Source organism: Kryptolebias marmoratus, linkage group LG21, assembly GCF_001649575.2.
Source record: "Kryptolebias marmoratus isolate JLee-2015 linkage group LG21, ASM164957v2, whole genome shotgun sequence".
NCBI classification, from domain to species: Eukaryota; Metazoa; Chordata; class Actinopteri; order Cyprinodontiformes; family Rivulidae; genus Kryptolebias; species Kryptolebias marmoratus.
Window position 1 is genome coordinate 16952273 of NC_051450.1, and position 18112 is coordinate 16970384.

Here is an 18112-nt window from a genome sequence, read left to right on the forward strand (position 1 = left end):
GAACCAAATTATAAAGGAAATTGCTTAGAGAGATGGAACAGTTGCTAGGAAACTCATCTGGTCAGTATTTTTACCAGCCATCATGCATAGCAACCCAAATGTTGTTCAGCTGAGTAAATAATGATAACATAAACAGCTATCTTATACAAAACTGACAGGGTGTAAAAGAACAATATAGCGTTTGCTCAAAGTGCTAAAAAAAAGGTTTGAGTTGTTTTAGATGGACTTTTTTGTTTTGTTTTTAAATGGACCCTTAGGTTCATTCAGCTATCCATTTCCATCTGCTTATCCGTGGTCAAGTTGCGGAGGGAGCAGGTCCAGGAAGGAAACCTTGACCCTGATAAATATAGTTCCCTTCATCAAGTTCTAGGTCTGCTCTGGGGTCTCCTCCCAGTTGGGCATGTCTGCAAAAACCTCTCCATGTGAGGCGACCAGAAGTCATCCTAATCAGGTCCTCAAGCTCCTCTTTGATGATTAAGTCTGAGCCCGGCCACCTTATTGAGGAACCTCATTTTCGCCACTTATATCTGGGATCTTGTGTTTTCAGTCATGACACAATCTCTGGTGAGGGCTGGAATGTTGATCCATCCATCCATTTTCTGCTGCTTATCCATGGTCAGGTCATGGAGGGAACGGGTCCAAAAGGGAAACCCAGATATCCCTCTCCACAGCAGTGTTCTCCATCTCCTCTTGGGGCATTCCCAGACCAGAGAGGATACATAATCCCTCCAGTGAGTTCTTGGTCTGCCATAGGGTCTCCTTCCAGTGGGATGTGTCCAGAAAACCTCCAAAGGGAGGTTCCCAGGATATCCTAATCAGATCCCTGAACCACTTCAGCTGACTCTTTTTGATGCTGAAGAACAGCAGCTCTACTCCAGGCTCCCCCAGATGATGGAGCTTCTCACCTTATCTTTAAAGCTTATCTTAGCCTCATGACCATAGGTGAGGAATGGGATGTAGATGGATCAGTAAGATGGTCGAGATGGTCTTTCTTAATACTCATGAACAAGACACCAAGATTCTTGAACTCTTCCAGTTGAAGCAGAGCCTCACACTTGACAAGGAGAGTGCTCCACAGGCTTTTAGTTAGGAACCTTGTCTTCAGAGTTAAGAGCTGACTGTCATCCTGGGTGCTACACACACACACACACACACAGTGGAACTAGATCAGTGCACTCTGAAAGTCATTCTTTGAGGACCCAACCCCACTTCAAAAAAAAAAAAAACAACTATCTCTTCAGTGCAGGCCTTTCACTCTTTGAGATTTTTATATCTATTGACCCTCTGCTGTTGGAGGTTGGGGTAACATTCTACACACTAGTCCTTTATAAAATGATTTGTTGATTTCTTTTATGTCCATGGCAATGAAAAAAATAATTTGAGTCATACAGCTGATGTCATTATTGACTTAACAAAAACATCCAGCAGTTTGGGAAAACTGGCTTTTTCTAACTTGCTTTCTTTCTTTTGTTCTACCACATTGATGATTTCATGGAAACAAGTCAGTTTATTTATTCTTGACAGTTGCCTTGGTCATGTAACTGTGACCAAAACCCTAATTGTGATTTAAAATTTCCATTTTACTCTATAAAGTAAAGAAATGTTTTCCCTTTTGCTCACTGTCTAACCCATCTTCTCCTGTTCACCTTTTCTTACCCTTGTCTTCACCCTCTGGAATATTAAATTTTCTTTTCCACTCATAAAATTGAACCTCACTTTAAGGACAAGCCTCCTAGCTGGGTCAGTATTCTTTGATTGACTCAGTGATGTTGAAATCATGGTCTTTTGTGGGAACAATAAAGTCTTTTTGTTCTTTTTGTCACCAAACAAGACAATGATCTCTTTTGTTCTCTAAAGTTAAACACTGTGGCAGATATAAACTTGAAATTCCTAACTTTCCATCAAAGCCTTGAACATATTGAGCAACTAGTAGATTCCAGTCTTACATCTCGACACTAAACCCAATTTGTCAGTGTCAGCCGCATGACCCTTTTGCTTAAAATGAAAAACCTAAAAAAAAATCTTATCCCTGGTTCAGTTTAAACACACACCACGTACAGACCAGGGAAAACACACACACCCATAGAAAAATAAATACAATTCTTTTTATTTCTGAAAAGACCTGTTGTGTTTTTTAATTATTTCCTCCTTAGAGCAGTTAAAACCTCTTATAATTTCCAATAGGCCGCCTGCTGGTCCACAAGTCATTTTCACTTTGAAGTACTTTAAAACCAGGATTCATTTAATTATACATAAAGATGAAATCATCATATTGATGGGGTGGCCTGCCAGTTTTGGCACTACAAAGAGTCTCCTACCAGGTCTGAAAGAAACATGAAGGGTTCTGCTTATGGCTGTGAATGCACTCACACCAGGTTCACATTTTACTCAATTGAGGTCATTCTTCTTCATTAAAGTGGCCTACATTGCACCACGAACACACCTCATGCCAGTCAATAGAGCTGAAGCCTAAAGTTTCATATTTTTAATCATAAAAAGATTGAACCTGTCAAACTTAGTTCTATAGAGATAAATATACTGGAACCGGGAGCCAGTGATCTCTCCTCACCGTCTTGTACTTCATTTTCTGACTAGAGCTTTGTCATCAATTTTCAAACCAATTCGGTCCAACAAACCAGTGAAGTTAAGAGCCTGAAAACGCCAACGTTTGAGTTTTTACCCGTGTCTTTCCTGTAGCTAAATGACTTCACAGAGACAGAGCTTTCCTTCAGTCAGTTCGTGTGACTAACAGGCAGGTCTCGGTGGGTACAGTGTGCTTACCCCTGGCTTGCCGGGCACAGTTGGGTCCTGAGACAGGCTCTCCTCAGTGTGAAACTCCCTCACCAGCGCTCGTGGCAGCAGACCAGCTGAATTCCGTCGGATTACAGAAATATTTGGACAAATCGCTACATTAATTTAACACCTTGCTAAAATAATTTCTCCTCTATGAAATGCGAGGAGAGCAATTAGGCTCGACTAAATGAAAAACTGCTACAAGTTTGAGGTAAAAATTAAATTCTAACCATGTAATACAAACTTTCATTCTGTCCTTTTTACCGTTTAAACAAGATGGGGCAAAAGAACTGAGCTAGAATAAGGGGGATTTCAGGTGCTTCAAAATACCTATTGTGCTTATCAGCAAAGCCTTTTGTAAATGACTGATTACTTAAGAGGAGCATCTGGTTCAGGTTTAACCTGCGTTTTGTTTTGAGAGCATGAACTTTCTTACCTTCAAACCCTCCGTATTAACTTAAGCAGGATGCTGTTCTGTGCGCAGACATATCATACGTTGGTGGACAAACCCGTTAAGATGAAGACTTCATGGGAGTGATCTGTGTTTTTATGTAAAAAAACTCTTTCATGTTTCTTCTGCTGTCTTTCAGTGACAGCTGATAAATGTGCAGCCTGTCACTGCTGACTGAACTGAAACTAAGCCAGATGTCGCCTGTTTGACATCTCTGACATGAAAATACAGACCAGTCACAGCCAGACCTTTACAAGACTTTATAGTTCTGTATTAGGACTCTTTTCAGTCTTTCAGTCTTTTTTTTTTTCTTCTATTTTTCTCTCTTACGTTCTCCTTTTATCCCTTGTTAGTGGCTAGCCTCTGGTTACTCGGGTTAGGTTAAACAAGCCACCTTCAAAGCCATATCACCACCGGGGTTGGAAAAGGGTCAGAGCGCAGCAGAGTGTGTGGTTTGAGGCCCTAACTGGAGGGCACAGCTGCTAGCCAGCCAAGGATTGCTGCCCTGCGTGGTTATACAAGCAGCAGCTCTGCATTATGTTCATCTTCTCTCAGTGCAACAAGCACAGCTGTTTGCATAGTCATATCAGATTACTGCACGGTGCTACCCTTGCAGAGTAAGTTTGACTGTTTTCCATGAGTAATGTAAAAATCTCCAGCTCTCATGAAATAAAGATTAGCAGGGTGTTGAGGTGTGCTAAATCCCCACGGCGATGATGGCCAAAAATCTGAAAATTGCACATCTTTTATTCATCTGGCAGCTGTGCATCTGAAAACACCATAGTGGCCTTTTTGTTTCAGTCCTTTGAACCCCTGGCCATTTTACGTTCCTCCCTCTCTGCCCCCAGTTTTCTTCCTGCAGCTTACAGGAGACGAGTACAGTGCGGGCCTCATTTAAAGGGTCATTACTGCTAATCCACTGAAACAATGAGGAAGTAGAAACAATGTGCTCTCTAGTCCTCGGCGCTGTCCAAGAATAAAGGCCTCTTGTCTGTTCCACAGATGTATAGTAGACGGTCGTTGTACTTGTCTCCGTGCTAGATGATCTAAATAAATGACTCATTCAAAATGAAAAGTTTATAAAAACGACATGAAACATTATTCTGAGCTTTAACAACGGTTTTGGGAATTTCAGTTCAAACTGACTCTTGATGGAAGTTTGAAACAGTGGCAGTAACAAAAATAAGATTCAGAAGCCAACTACATAATATAGTTCAGATTTCATGATATTCGCTCGTAACGTTTTGTGTTTGCTGCGACTAAAGGGCCTGTTGGTACTGAACTCACTGAAGAGCGTATGAAGCTGGTATGGATTAGATTCCTCTGTTGCTACTTGTCATCCCTTAGGGTGCTTGAACCTTTCTGGCTGTCTTTGAACACAAAAATCATATTTGTTTAATCATTTGCAGTTAATCTTAAGAAGCATCAGAGGTTAAGGAGTTAATTTAATACCCCTAAATTTAAAAAATGAATACATAACTCATATATGATATATAAGTTTTACATTCAGTTAAGTATTTGCTTTACTTCCTGTTTTATTTTGAAAACCATAATCTCTTGTTTGCTGTCTTTTACACACCTTAATTTTGTTACTGATTGCCACCCAGCTGGTCTTCATTTGTCATTTACTTTGCCATTATGTATCATGATGGCTTTTCCTTGTTTTTTGTTCGATCATCATTTTCTTGTAGTCCTGCCAGGTCAGTTCTTATGTTTTTGTTATTTTCTTTCTCTTTTGGCACTGCCTTTTGGTTTTACTCTGTCTTAATTAAAGAGTTGTGTAAGCTCATTGCTTGCCAGCCTCCTAATTCTGCATCCTCTCCTTCATTGTGACAACATTATCCTAATTTCTCTTCAAATCACATCTTATTGTTATTGTTTTGCAGACTGCAAAAATAGCTAAATATTAGCTGCTCATTTCACATTGGTAATTTCACTTAGCAGGTAATTTCCTTTATTGGCTGTATGTCACATTAACATTAGGAAATTTGAGCACTCAGGAATGTGATTTTATTTGATGCTTTCTTAATGACAGCTTCAGTTAAGATAGCTAAGAAATGATCTAAGACATAAAGTTAATAAAACTTTTTTTGCTTCAAAACAAACGTATGACCTAGCGAGAAAAGTGGATCAGGAGAAACCAAGTTAGCATGAAAGGTAGCCAGAAGAAAAGCAAGCAGTAGGTCAGTTTGCCTGCAGATCTGCTGCCCTCATGCCTTTGGTTGATCCATGTGGCACTTAATTAGCATTGCCATCTCAGTCATTTTGAACAGTGCAGCTATTGATTGCACTGTAGCTAACCACATCAGCAGCACAAGGTTTGAATCAGACACAACAATGAACCTACTTTGAGTGGCAAGAATAGGCTATTGCTTGAAATCATTGGCATGTAAAATTGAATTTGTGCTGGGTGCTAAGATTACACTAGCTGGCCGACTGGCTTACAGCTGATTTAAGGTCTTCCACGGTTTGACCAAAAAGAGCCTTGACTTTTCCTTGGAGATGAGTTGTCTATTGTTTCTGGGAAGCCTTCCCGTTGACGTAGGAGGACTTGAACCCACACAGCGAGAGATATTGTTTTTGTGGGAGGGAAAAAAAAGGTGTGTGTGTGGAACTATCATTTTAGTGTCTGCGTGGCACCACATGTTTGTGGAGAAGTTTGTGTTGCATGTGGAAGGTTCTGTCCACTCCACAGCACAGGGGTGTTTGTCCAAATGGCGCCAATGTTTGCACCGGGCTGTCACAATGACAAGGCTGACTGGCTTGCACAGACACTGCATGTCTGAAAACAAAAGACCTGGGAGCAATGAGTAAAACTCTGCTTATCATATCTAGAATCTTACTGGAGCATTATTTGGACTTTTCTCACTTTCTAACCCATGTTTTGGATTAGATGATGGGTGCCTGGGAAGATGTTGAAGATAATTCTTTTAAAGGAGCATCTGTCTGATGCATCACTTAACACAAGGGGTTTAATTTGTAGATACGGGCTTGTCCAGTCTGCACAACTGGATGTTCTTTTTGCACAAAAACATTATTGTATGGTATTGTATGTAAAGATTTTTTTTTAAAAAAGATTTTCTGTCCATCTGGAAAAACCCATTGTTATTAAATGAGATTATTCTTTGTGCCAGAAGTAAGGCTAAAGCTGGCACTTGCACTAAAAAATGGATTTATGAGATATAAATATTTGTTCTTGTTTTGTTTTTCATTAAAAGTGCTTTGCATAAATTATAACCTTTGTTAAAGTTGTTGCTCTTTCCAGGTTTTGTTGGAGCCTTTTGTGGAAATCTGGATAATGACAGAAACACCCTCCCTGGTCAGGCCCAGGTGTCACAGACCTGCCATTTGTTTTCAGGCCATTAATTCGAAATGGGGAGCAGTGTGGTGCCTCTCAGTGGGATTGCTGGCCATAAGGCACTTTATATCAAGCAGTGATGGAGTACTCATTATCACAGTGTCATGGTTCATTTTACAGCTGTAGGCCATTCTTTTAGATGTCATTTTATTGCTGAAACTTACCTGATAATTAATGAAGACTTGTTACTTTTATCTACTGATTTTGTGTTATATTTTCTAATAACACAATAAAATATGACTTTTGGTGAGATTTTTTTTGTTAGGATTAAATCCTTAAATATTGATGATCATCTGAGCGGAAGTTTGTTAGATGTGGACTGTGTATAATTTTAGGTCAACCATGACTTTGTGAGAACGAAGCACCAAAGTGTTGTGATGACTCAGTGGTCATCTGTGATTGGTGGACAATGGCGCTGGAGTTAATGTGGCGGAACCCTTTCCCCCCCCCAACAGAAGTCTGTCATGCTTGACTCACCAGGGGAGGTGGTGGTGATGATGGTGGTGGTGGGGGTCTGACTTTTGAGTGACAGGTGGGAGGTGGGCCCCGATTGGCTCCCGCTGAAGAGCAAGCTGTGGGTGTTTGAGTGCGGGCAGCCAATGGTGTGATCTCAGCACAGTTAGCTGAACAACAGCATTGTGGGAGTTTGTTTTAAGGAGGAGAGGGGGGGGGGAGCACAAGAGAAAGTTCAAGGATATTTTGGGGAAAAAAGACAAAAAAAAATACATTCATGGGATTCTCTGAGGTGAGCTTTAGACTTCAAGTCCTTCTCAGCTCAGTTGTTCTTTTTGTTGGATTGTTTGGTGCAGTCAGGTCAAGTTAGTTAGTGAAGTTTATCTGATATAAATATTTCTTTATGTTCCTACAAAATATAACTCTGTTCCTAATTCTTATATTGCATATTCCCCCCAAAATAAGCTTTAATGTTTGTATGTATTGTGTTTCTCTTTCTGTTTCTTCTCAGTCAACACAGGCTGCGAGCGCTACACGAGTGTGAGTGAGTGGCCTGGCCGGTCCTCTGCTCCCGCCCATCTCTCTCTCTCTCCATTAATCTTCCCATCAACCCATCCGGTGGCTCGTCGTATCGGACACCATGTTAATCCTGTGGGTGTCCTGGGTGGCCCTGCTGACTCTGGACTGGACTCCAGACAGCTGGGCCTTCACCACCACCAGGGCTCAGGGGCTCAGGGGTCGCAGCCAGAAGGATCGTAGAAACATTCGGCCCAACATCATCCTCATCATGACCGATGACCAAGACGTCGAGTTGGGTAAGGCATGCCGACAAACTTTACCATCTTATTAGAACTCACAGCTTAGATTTTCTTTTTTTATTCTTTAATTTAAAAAGTCTTCTATATATTTAGCTAATATTTTTTTCAAACTCTTTTTCCATCCAACCCTAATTAGTTTAATTGTTTTTAGGGGGGTGTTTGCTCAAGGATTTACATTAAATATTAAATACAGGCCATAAGCCAGAACTGATTAGCCATCTGCTCATTTAAATTGTGAATTATAAATAGTTTTTTTGAGAATATTGACCTTGAAATGGGGCCTAAAATAAAACAAAATATGTCCAAAATGTATATCAATTACGTGTGTACTGGTAAAACCAATTTCTTTCAATTTATTGACAATGCATGTTTAAAAAAAAAGACTTTTAAATGTGGAAAACTTGATCGTCTTGCAGGTTCTCTTCAAGTGATGAACAAAACACGTAAAATAATGGAAGACGGCGGCATGAATTTCATCAACGCCTTTGTCACCACGCCCATGTGCTGCCCATCACGATCATCCATGCTGACGGGGAAGTATGTCCACAACCACAACACCTACACCAACAACGAGAACTGCTCGTCGCCGTCATGGCAGGCTCAGCATGAGCCGCGCTCCTTTGCGGTTTACCTCAACAACACTGGCTACCGGACAGGTTGGTGAAGACACAAAAATGCAAACGCTTATAACACTGATAAGCATAAAGAATCTGATGCTTATCAACACAGAGAACTGTAACTATTTTATATTATTTTTTATGGAAAAGTAATGCAGTTTGTGGTGAACACAGTTTACCCTCATCTCGCTTCAGGATCCAGATACCCACTACTTAAATCTTCTAGCCACTCAACATTTGCACGTTATTGAATGTTTTTATGCTAACCCTGACTCCTCAACTTTGCCTGGCTGTCTGCTGTAAGAAATAAAAACATACTGAGCATGCCAGGCAGTTGTTACATCTTATCAGACTGTATCTGTTTGAGCGATGGCAGGCTTTCAACTGGACAGCTCAGTGGGGGTCTTGTGGGCTGCAGCTTGGCCTCCGATTTCCAAGTTGATGCATTAGTTTATAGTTAGCTCTTTTTTGGGGGGAGGACTGTCTCCTTGTCTAAAAACCTGAGTCTCACTTACATACAGATAAAATCACAAACACAATGGAAAGCATAAAACTTTCTCTGATGGTCAAAGACGGCATATGTAAATGAAACTATTCTTTCTTTTCTCTGCAGCCTTCTTTGGGAAATACCTCAACGAGTACAACGGCACCTACATCCCACCTGGGTGGCGCGAATGGGTCGGACTGATCAAAAATTCCCGCTTTTATAATTACACAGTCTGTCGGAATGGTTACAAGGAGAAGCACGGTGCCGACTACGCTAAGGTATGCTCTCGCAAAATTTCTCACTAATTTCTTTTCCCTTTATGACTTAAAATAAAGACTTCACCTAACAAATTGCAGGTTCCACTCACTTATAAACACAGTGAAGGTCTTCGCTTATGTTGTGATCCAGGCTGGCAGGAATCCTGACATGGGAATTAAAGGGAATAGGCTGCGTCGAGGTGGCGTCTCCTTTCTGTGGCATCCCTTTATTATGACGCACCTCTCCTCAATATTTAGACAGTGTAAAATAAATGTATCTTTACGAGAAGCCCAAGTATTTTGCAGTTCTTTGTGTTCTTTCTGTTGCATTGTGCCATTTTGAAACATGATTTTTGGGCTATACTGCTACAATAAAAAAATTAAAGGGGTCAAGAGATGAACATTGTGGTTACACTGTCACAGCAGCCGTCTGTTGTTACTCTGGACTGCGCTGGCCGTGAATCTTCCACTCTTGTTTTTATAGGAGCTGTCAGTTTGTTTTCACTGCTCTGTGCCAACATCTTCTCAGGTTGTGCAGTCCTGCATACACAAGACATCAGTGGGGCGGGCTGGCCTAAAAGATGGGCAAATAAATGTTTGAGCTGCCATTCCTCTGCCAACTTGGACTGAGGTGTTAAAAATTACCCGCAAGCGGAGGACAGGGTGTTTACATGACATCTGCTTGGTCAGCAGATTGTGGTTTAAAACCAAATGGACATGATATTTGCTATTCTCTGCTCAGAGCCGTCAGATGCAACCACTAAGCAAACAAAACCTCTCTTTGAATTCACAGATTGTCAGATTTCTGCACAAAATTGCACAGCCGGTACATGAAGTCATTGCATGCAAATGAGACATTTGCAGAGTACTTAACATTCATTTAGATCCCATCTGACTGTGTCTTTAGGAATGTAGGTTGAAGCTTTTTTGATAGATTAAGTTTGATGATATAAACAAGTGTTTTAAATTCAAAGCTTTAACTCCCAGCTGCAATGACTGACCTGTAGGTCCCTTAGATACTTAGTGTGAGAATAGCAAAAAAATTTTACCACTGTATGGCTACCATAACTGAACAGAGCCAAATGGGAAAAGGAATACTCATCACCCCCCTGATTGTTTTATTGCTGTTGGCCAAGCATTTTCAATGACACTCTCACTTCCTGTTGACCTGCCAGAGCCCTTAGCCCCGATGGTTCAGATGTTTGGAGCTGGCAGTGTTAAAGAGCATACCATAGCATTGCCGTGTGTGCATAATCTTCAGCCTCCATGAGCATGTCGAGCTGCCAGGCCATTAAAACTGGCATGACTGTAAAAAAAAAAAAACCTATTAATATGAACCATTTGAATCAGCCAACTCCAGTTCTGACATCCCAGAGAAATCACCCTTTCATTCCTAGCCTGGCACTCCCTTCCATTTTGTTGTTTGCCAGGAAACAAAAGCAGCAAACCAGAATTGCAGGTAGAACCTTTAATCTATTATTGGAAACTTGGCAAAATAAAATGGACTCCACTTCTACTGGTGTAAGGGATTTTCTGAGCCTAACCTCTTGAAAGTTTGCTTCATTCATTCAGCTGTGCTCTCTGTGCCTGTGCTATTAAATCTCTCATAATCATAAGGAAATGTACCATCAGTCACTTGAGCTCATTTTCTTTGTACTGCCTGAGGTCTAAATCTTTGGAGGTTTTGTTTTGGCTTTTTGTCTTCCATTATCTCTGAAAGTAAAGCAGCGAAGAAGCAAGAAAAAAATGGATTCAACTAAATGAGGCTTAGTGGCAGAAACAAAATGAATAGCCCCGATTGGAATGGAAGGTGGGAGCTGTCATAACAACATACCATTTGAAAGCGCCAAGCTCCCCCTCATCATCAAGTGGTGTCACATTCGATAGTGCAGAGATTCCCTGATGGGGCAACAGCTCATATACAGTGTACACAAGAAGACTGATGAGCACACACTCATTTACACACACAGGCAAGCTGCCAGCTGTTGACTCGACAGATTGGTGCTGTAGTGCACTCAATGGCCCCACTTCATATCCCCACTGGCCCCTCTTTATTTATTTGAAAATGACTGGACGAGGTAAAGAAACATGTCACGGTGATCAGACCGCAAAATGAGTTTTTATCAAAGCTCGTGCTGTTGAGCGTTTTCACCTCAATTCCACCTTTATTTTTAGACCTCTCTAGATGTGGGTTTTAGTCTTGTGGCACTTACAAACTGTACTTGTTTTGCTCTTCTTTTCAAAGGACTATTTCACAGATCTGATCACCAACGATAGCATCAACTTTTTCCACATGTCCAAGAAGATATTTCCTCATCGTCCTGTGATGATGGTCATTAGTCATGCTGCTCCTCATGGACCAGAAGACTCAGCCCCACAATATGCAGGGCTCTTCTCAAATGCTTCACAGCACATGTAAGTAAAACTGAGACTTAAATGACCAAATCCACTGATAATATCATAGCTATTGGCATTTAAACTGCTTATATTTGTACAATGCAATGTTCTGCTACTCAAACCTTCACATGGATGTTATTTTAGACACATACCTGCTCCAAGAACATGACATTTTGTGGTGTTTATTCTGTGTTCAAATTTTCAGAAATCACACTAATTAAATCTGTAGGACTCAGGTCAAAAACTACAGATCCGACTTCAAATCACCCAGGTCAGGGTCACAGAGCCTGGTAACAGGAACTCTTGTCAATACCCTGAACGATCAGAGCAATATTGGTGGCATAAGGGCGATGCACAAAATCTTGGACAAGTATTCACAACGCTAAACTTAAACATAAACACTAATCAGAAGTCCTATAAAACTTTAAACCACCTATAAAAAGGTTGTGATTTCATAATTTCAATTTTTCCCACTGACACACAATTGAGTTTTTATGATTAGGTGTGCCTAACATAATGACAGTCAGCACGCCCCTCAATCCCCAGGGATGACAGGTTGTTTAGAAGCTCCAAGGGGCTGATGACACGGTGCGTGAAATCAAAATGATTTATCATCGTTGAAGACCAGCGGGAACATACTGTGGAGCGGATCAGGGATCGCTTTTTGGCATAGCTCCGCTACAGCTCCCTCTGGTTTCACTATTACTGAGCACCCATAGTGCACTACTCCACTGGATGTCAGCTCAGTGTCTTCCTAACATCCCGCTCTGTTTACCTTTTTGTATCTGTATATCTCTTACTGTCTCTCTGTTTATCTCTCTCTCTGTATTTCCTCGTGTCGTCTCGTTTTCTCGTCTCGGCTGGCTGCGTCCACCCCTTCCTCCCGTCCTGTTTAATTCCCGGGGAACTTCCTGACCTCGTCCATATCAATCAGTAGTTTCTCCCTGTGGCTCCTGGGATGCGAGGAATGCATTGTGCACTCAGGAACACCCTTTGTGACATTATTAATTTATTTTTAGCCGGTGCCTTCGTGTGAAGGGGGTGGAGCTGGGGCCCACGGGGGAATACAAGGGTTGCCCCAGTGACTGTGTGTAGGTGTGTAGTGTGTGGAAAATGTGCCGTGGTTACTATGGAGAACACAGGTAGTTGGCATGTGTGGGTGTTTGTTATGTTGTTTGTTGACTATCTGGTTTTATTATAGATGAGGTATATCATTTTTTCCATTGGCACATGTCAGAAACTCTCTCGTCTTTGGTTCTGTTCCAGTTTGAGGTTGCTTGAAGGAGATGCAGTATCTAATAATATGAATGTATTAATTTGGAGCCGTTCAGACACTCAATCACTGCAGCAAATGCTAGATCCAGCTAATGTGTAAAAGTCTCAGGGGTGGGAAGAGACAGCGTGGCAGTGAAGGAGGAGCTGCCTCATGAATCAAACAAGCGTCTGTACTTCTGACAGCTGCAATAGCGAGGGAGGGTTTGATGTTAATGTTATTAACATTCCTCTCTGAAGGTGTTTTTGCCTAGGTCCTTAGATGTAAGCCAAGTTGAGACATATTTAAATGCTTTATGTGTAATGTGGTTCCTCAATTGCATGTCTTTCGATAGCAGGGAGTGATAATAGTTCTGGTTGTAGCTCGACAAATTGCTTGTAAGGGAAGGCTCTAATCTTCGCACGGAATGGGTCTTGTGTTGGGTTTTGTACAGTCACAAAAAGGCATTCTGTGGTGTACGGATGCAGACGTATACGTGCCGGTTGGCAGGTGTGACCTCTCCTACGGACTGACTTCATTCCACTGACCTCTGCATTCCTGGTTCCCTGGTGCTCAGGGCCCCATAGCTTGGTGGCCCATTGCCCAGAGACAGGTTTCTTTGTGGATCTTATTATACTGCCTGCTAGGTGGGTGAAGAGTTCACCTTTCTCACAAAGCAGGCCTGAGGAGACGAGGACAGAAGGCAGCTCAGTCACTGAGAGCAAAGAGGCTCTCATTGCAGCTCCTCAATAAGTATCAAAGTTTAGATACTCGAGGCTCCTTCTTCACAGAAAGAAAACAGTTTTTGGAAAGATATATTGAAGCATAAAGAATGACCCAGATGCTACACTATTTACTCTGTATTTGGGAGTTCAAGAATCATCTGAAAAACATCTAAACCATTTATAAATGTTTAACCTGAATCCGGGATAAATTTGGTCTTTAACATTAAAGTTCAGTTTTCTCTGAATTGCAAGCACTTTTTGCATCCTACTAAGATAACTAGTCACACACATACTGTGATGTTGCAGTTCAAATTGTAATTTGAAATCCAGAACTGTTTATTTATTTATTCAGCAACTTCAGCTCTATTTATGGATGTTCCAAAAGTGTCTTCTTTGACGTTTCTGATACGTTCAATTAAATTATGTATTATTTTATCTTCCTTTAAGACATCGTATAATGACGTCTTCATATTAACCACAGTCATCTCCTTTTTCAGCTCTCAGCTGAACAAAGGGAGTTTTTTTGATAGCTTTATTTTATAACCACAATATTAGTGACTGGAAAGTGAGTGAAAAAAGATACTCAGACCTTAAGTGTCTGTGTTAAAATCTCAGTTTAAGCTCTCTGGCATTCCTTTTAGATTCAGAGACTTGGGTTGTGCTTCTTGCATATTTTCAGTTGTTTTTCTGTCATAAGAATTAAGCTATGAAGATTAAATTTATTTCACTTAATTCAGTTTCAATTCAGCTGGAGATACCCAGGGCTTAGTTGATGTTGAAATCGCAAAAACAGCTCACTGAGTCCTGACAGCAAAGTTGACTAGATTCTGATATTTATTACGTACTTATCTGGATGCACTTTTTTGCTTTCCATCTATGAAACTTTGCAGATACGAAGTTGTACAGTTTTATCCCACTTCGTTACTTTCGGCTAACACCACAGGTGAATAGTTTCTCTCATTTAGAAACCCACAGACATGTCTTATCCTCCCTCCTTGCTGTTTACCCTCTCTTGTTATTCCCCCTTTTTTAAATGACCATGACTTATTGAGTTTTTGGTCCAGAGGTTGTTGCAAGCTTGACTGTGAGGCCTATTATTTTCATAAGCATGTGCCAACCCTCAAATTGCTTATGTGTGCCAAGAGCGCAGTCGAGCAAGGAGACTCTCGTCTCTGTGTGAGAGGAGAGATGGTCGGAGAGGGTTGTGGAAAAATGGCAAAGGTGCTGTCTGCGAAGGATCGAGATGTTTCCGTCAACAAACAGAGGGACTATCGATGCGTGTCAAACACAGTGGACAACTGTTGCACCTGTTGTTGAGCAGCCGTTTGTAAAAAGTAGCAGACAGGTGTTTTTGGCATCTCGAGCGCAGTCTTGTAGCCGTTATGTGCTCTGACAGCTCACATGTAAGCAGGTGTCGAGGAAGAATTTCATACTTCTATGTGAGATTATTATGTACTCAGTTAAAATGTATGTTCTATCATTTTTGGCATGTTTTGAGTGTTTTTTTCTGTTGTCCTAGAACCCCCAGCTACAACTATGCCCCAAATATGGACAAACATTGGATCATGCAGTACACAGGCCCCATGAAACCAATCCACATGGAGTTCACCAACTTCCTGCACCGGAAAAGGTTGCAGACTCTGATGTCAGTCGACGACTCTGTCCAGAAAGTAAGTATAACTATCACTGTGTTTACTCCAGATGTCTGTGAAATCATCAACACATCTTCTGTTTCCTTTGCAACACAGATTCATGACATGTTAGAGGAAACCGGAGAGCTGGACAACACGTACATCATCTATACAGCTGATCACGGCTACCACATCGGTCAGTTTGGGTTGGTCAAGGGAAAATCAATGCCTTATGATTTTGATATCAGAGTGCCATTCTTCCTCAGAGGACCAAATGTGGAACCCGGAGCAGTGTGAGTACCAAATCACTTGGTTCTTTGTTTTAAAACCTCCTTTATTTTCCAAATGTTGTTGCTTTTCAGCTGTTGGTTCTTTTATCTATATATATTATGCCACTTACGGCATACAAGTTTACCAGCTGTATTCATGCACCTTTTCAGAAACCCTCATGTGGTGCTGAACATTGATCTAGCGCCCACCATTCTCCACATTGCTGGCCTGGACACCCCCCCAGACATGGATGGAAAGTCCATCCTTAAGCTGCTGGAACAGGAACGGACTGGCAATAGGTTTGTATGGATCCATCATGTCATGCCGTAATGGATATTATGAACAATAAATGCACAGTGTGTGTGTGATAAATGCAACAGTTCTCTTCATTGGTCATTTACCGAGCAAAAGGCAAAGTTCCACAGCCTAAATGATATTTTTTGCTCTGGCTGAGCCTGGTGTGTGTTCTGGGCTATTTAGTGAATTTTTCCTTGGCTGTGGGACTTTGGCTGTAAGTCGCTGAGGTCTCGATTTATTAAAGTTTCTGCAAAATTTGTTTGCAAGCTGAATCATGTGTTTCTCCACAAAACCTCACTGTGCTAACATTGTACAATGTGAGAGCTAAATTGCTGTCCTTTACAAAGCATCTATTGTTGACCTAACTGCACCTAAATGCTGCCAGAGATGCAAAACAACTGGTTTATTCAGTTTGAAACTCTGGAGCGTTCACACCTGTACCTGTAAAATCTTCCACAGACTTAGCGAGCTTTGTGCCTGACATGCAGATATAGCAGATGGATTCCGTAAACTTTGTCCGTTCTTGTTTTTTTCAGATTCAAGCCCAATCGAAAACCTAAAGTCTGGAGAGACACATTCCTGGTGGAGCGAGGGTGAGCTGGAGTTCTGTGTTCCCTCTCCACACCACCGACACATCATGTCACCGTCAAGCATTGTATAAAGCTGACAATTTAAATCAACTTCTTGTCTCGCAGACGTTTCCTCACCACAGTCCTTTTGGAAGGAAACTGTGGAGGAGACTGAACTATTCTTAGCTGTTCGGTTGAGGTATCGCAGTGAAAATAAACCAAGTCTTTGTCTTCGTAAGAGAAATGCTGAGTGCATAACACTTGACTTAACCTGCATTTGAACAAAGGGAGATTGATTTCAGTAACGTATCCAAGTTAGATTTATCCAAAATAAACACAAGCTATCCAGTTTTATGATGCTGATACTTAATCCAACCACAAGACGTGTCACCAGAGGTCACGTTGCTTCAAACACTTGACTGTTTCCCCAAGTCTTGTTTTCTTTGCGCTGCACGGGATTTGATATAATACGTTTTGTCACACAAACCCTTGTCAGCTTTTTATGTAACCTCTCCTCTCCATTGAGATGCTTGTTGTAGAAAGTGATACCTCTAATCTGACAGAGGCATGACATTTAGAGGGGAAATATAATCCCATCAAGTTCGTCTTCAAGATTCAGATGGGTATGAAGAAAAAAAAGGTACAATAACTCTGTTTGAATCCAGAATACGCTGGTGGCATGTATAACAATCTTTTTTATTATAGTATGTCACATATTTCCTTACAGCTACTGTTCTCACCTCTATCATTTTTTTTTAACTGCTGGCTTTGGCTTCCCATCTCCTTTCCGCTAATTTTCTCACTCGCCGGCGTCATGTCTGCAATACCGAAGGGTATAAAAGAAGCTGCTGTTGTTGCCACACATACAGATCAGTTACCTGCTGATTTGGAGCTGGTGAATGCATGTACAACTCTGAACAAAACAAAGTGTGTGACCTTTACTGTGTAGGGGCTTTCTCTCAAGATATCCCCTCATTAATCCAAGCAGTTTTGACCAGAATGATGAGCTAACGGCTAGTTCGAATGAGATTAAGATCAAAATGGATTGCTGTTGTCTGAAAACAACTCCACTTTAGAAAATGCTATTTTATAAATCTTTACGCTGCCATCAGTTTTACATTACACAGTTATTCTGGCAGAAATATGACATTCTTGCAGGAAATTCGCCAGGCTTTATGCGAAGTGCTACAGCTAGCTGCTATTTGCAGCAGCAAAACCCCATAGAAATCTATGTAAACAGTTATGTGATGCCAAAGGGATGGTGTAAAGGGTAATAAACTAGCGTTCACACAAACTGCTCTAATCTTTTGTTTGTTGTTTTAGGATGGCAGCGTTCCACTTTGGTCTTGACCACACTCAGACTAGCTGTTAGCTCATCAAATAGGTCAGAAATGAACTAGAGCAGCAGAGTTGAGCTCCGTGCCTAGAATAAGGACCCATAGTCAGGAGCATTTTACCTAACTTGTCGTTTAATTCAGCTCATTTTATTAATGTGCTGACCCTGCCTCATACAGCGCTCCCCCTTCTCTCTGTTTGCATGTTTTGTCTTGCAGTAAGATCCTGAGGAAGAAGGACGACTCCATCAGCACTCAGCACACCAACAGCCTTCCCAGGCACAAGATGATCAAGGCGACATGCCAGCAGGCCGAATTCCCAATGTCGTGCGAACAACCTGGACAGGTAAACGTGCAAATCCTCTGCAAATAAATGTTTAAACATGAGCTCCTCTGACATCTA

The 18112-nt window shown here is 41.3% G+C and overlaps 1 protein-coding gene across 5 annotated transcripts in view; it reads left to right on the forward strand.

Annotated features, from left to right (window-relative positions):
- The window catches only part of sulf1 (sulfatase 1), a 74912-nt gene that overhangs the window by 46658 nt on the left and 10142 nt on the right, over positions 1-18112 (forward strand). For 3 of the 5 annotated variants that reach the window (XM_025003814.2, XM_017406598.3, XM_037973195.1), the window contains exons 2-10: positions 7567-7870; positions 8290-8529; positions 9104-9255; positions 11480-11649; positions 15128-15278; positions 15357-15532; positions 15680-15808; positions 16343-16399; positions 17929-18055. In XM_025003814.2, coding sequence (XP_024859582.1) covers positions 7696-7870; positions 8290-8529; positions 9104-9255; positions 11480-11649; positions 15128-15278; positions 15357-15532; positions 15680-15808; positions 16343-16399; positions 17929-18055 — 1377 coding nt within the window. In that variant the 5' untranslated portion in view covers positions 7567-7695. Of the gene's footprint in view, positions 1-4915; positions 4945-7566; positions 7871-8289; positions 8530-9103; positions 9256-11479; positions 11650-15127; positions 15279-15356; positions 15533-15679; positions 15809-16342; positions 16400-17928; positions 18056-18112 lie in introns of those variants that run through there. The other 2 variants (XM_025003815.2, XM_037973196.1) reach the window with 2 other exon arrangements.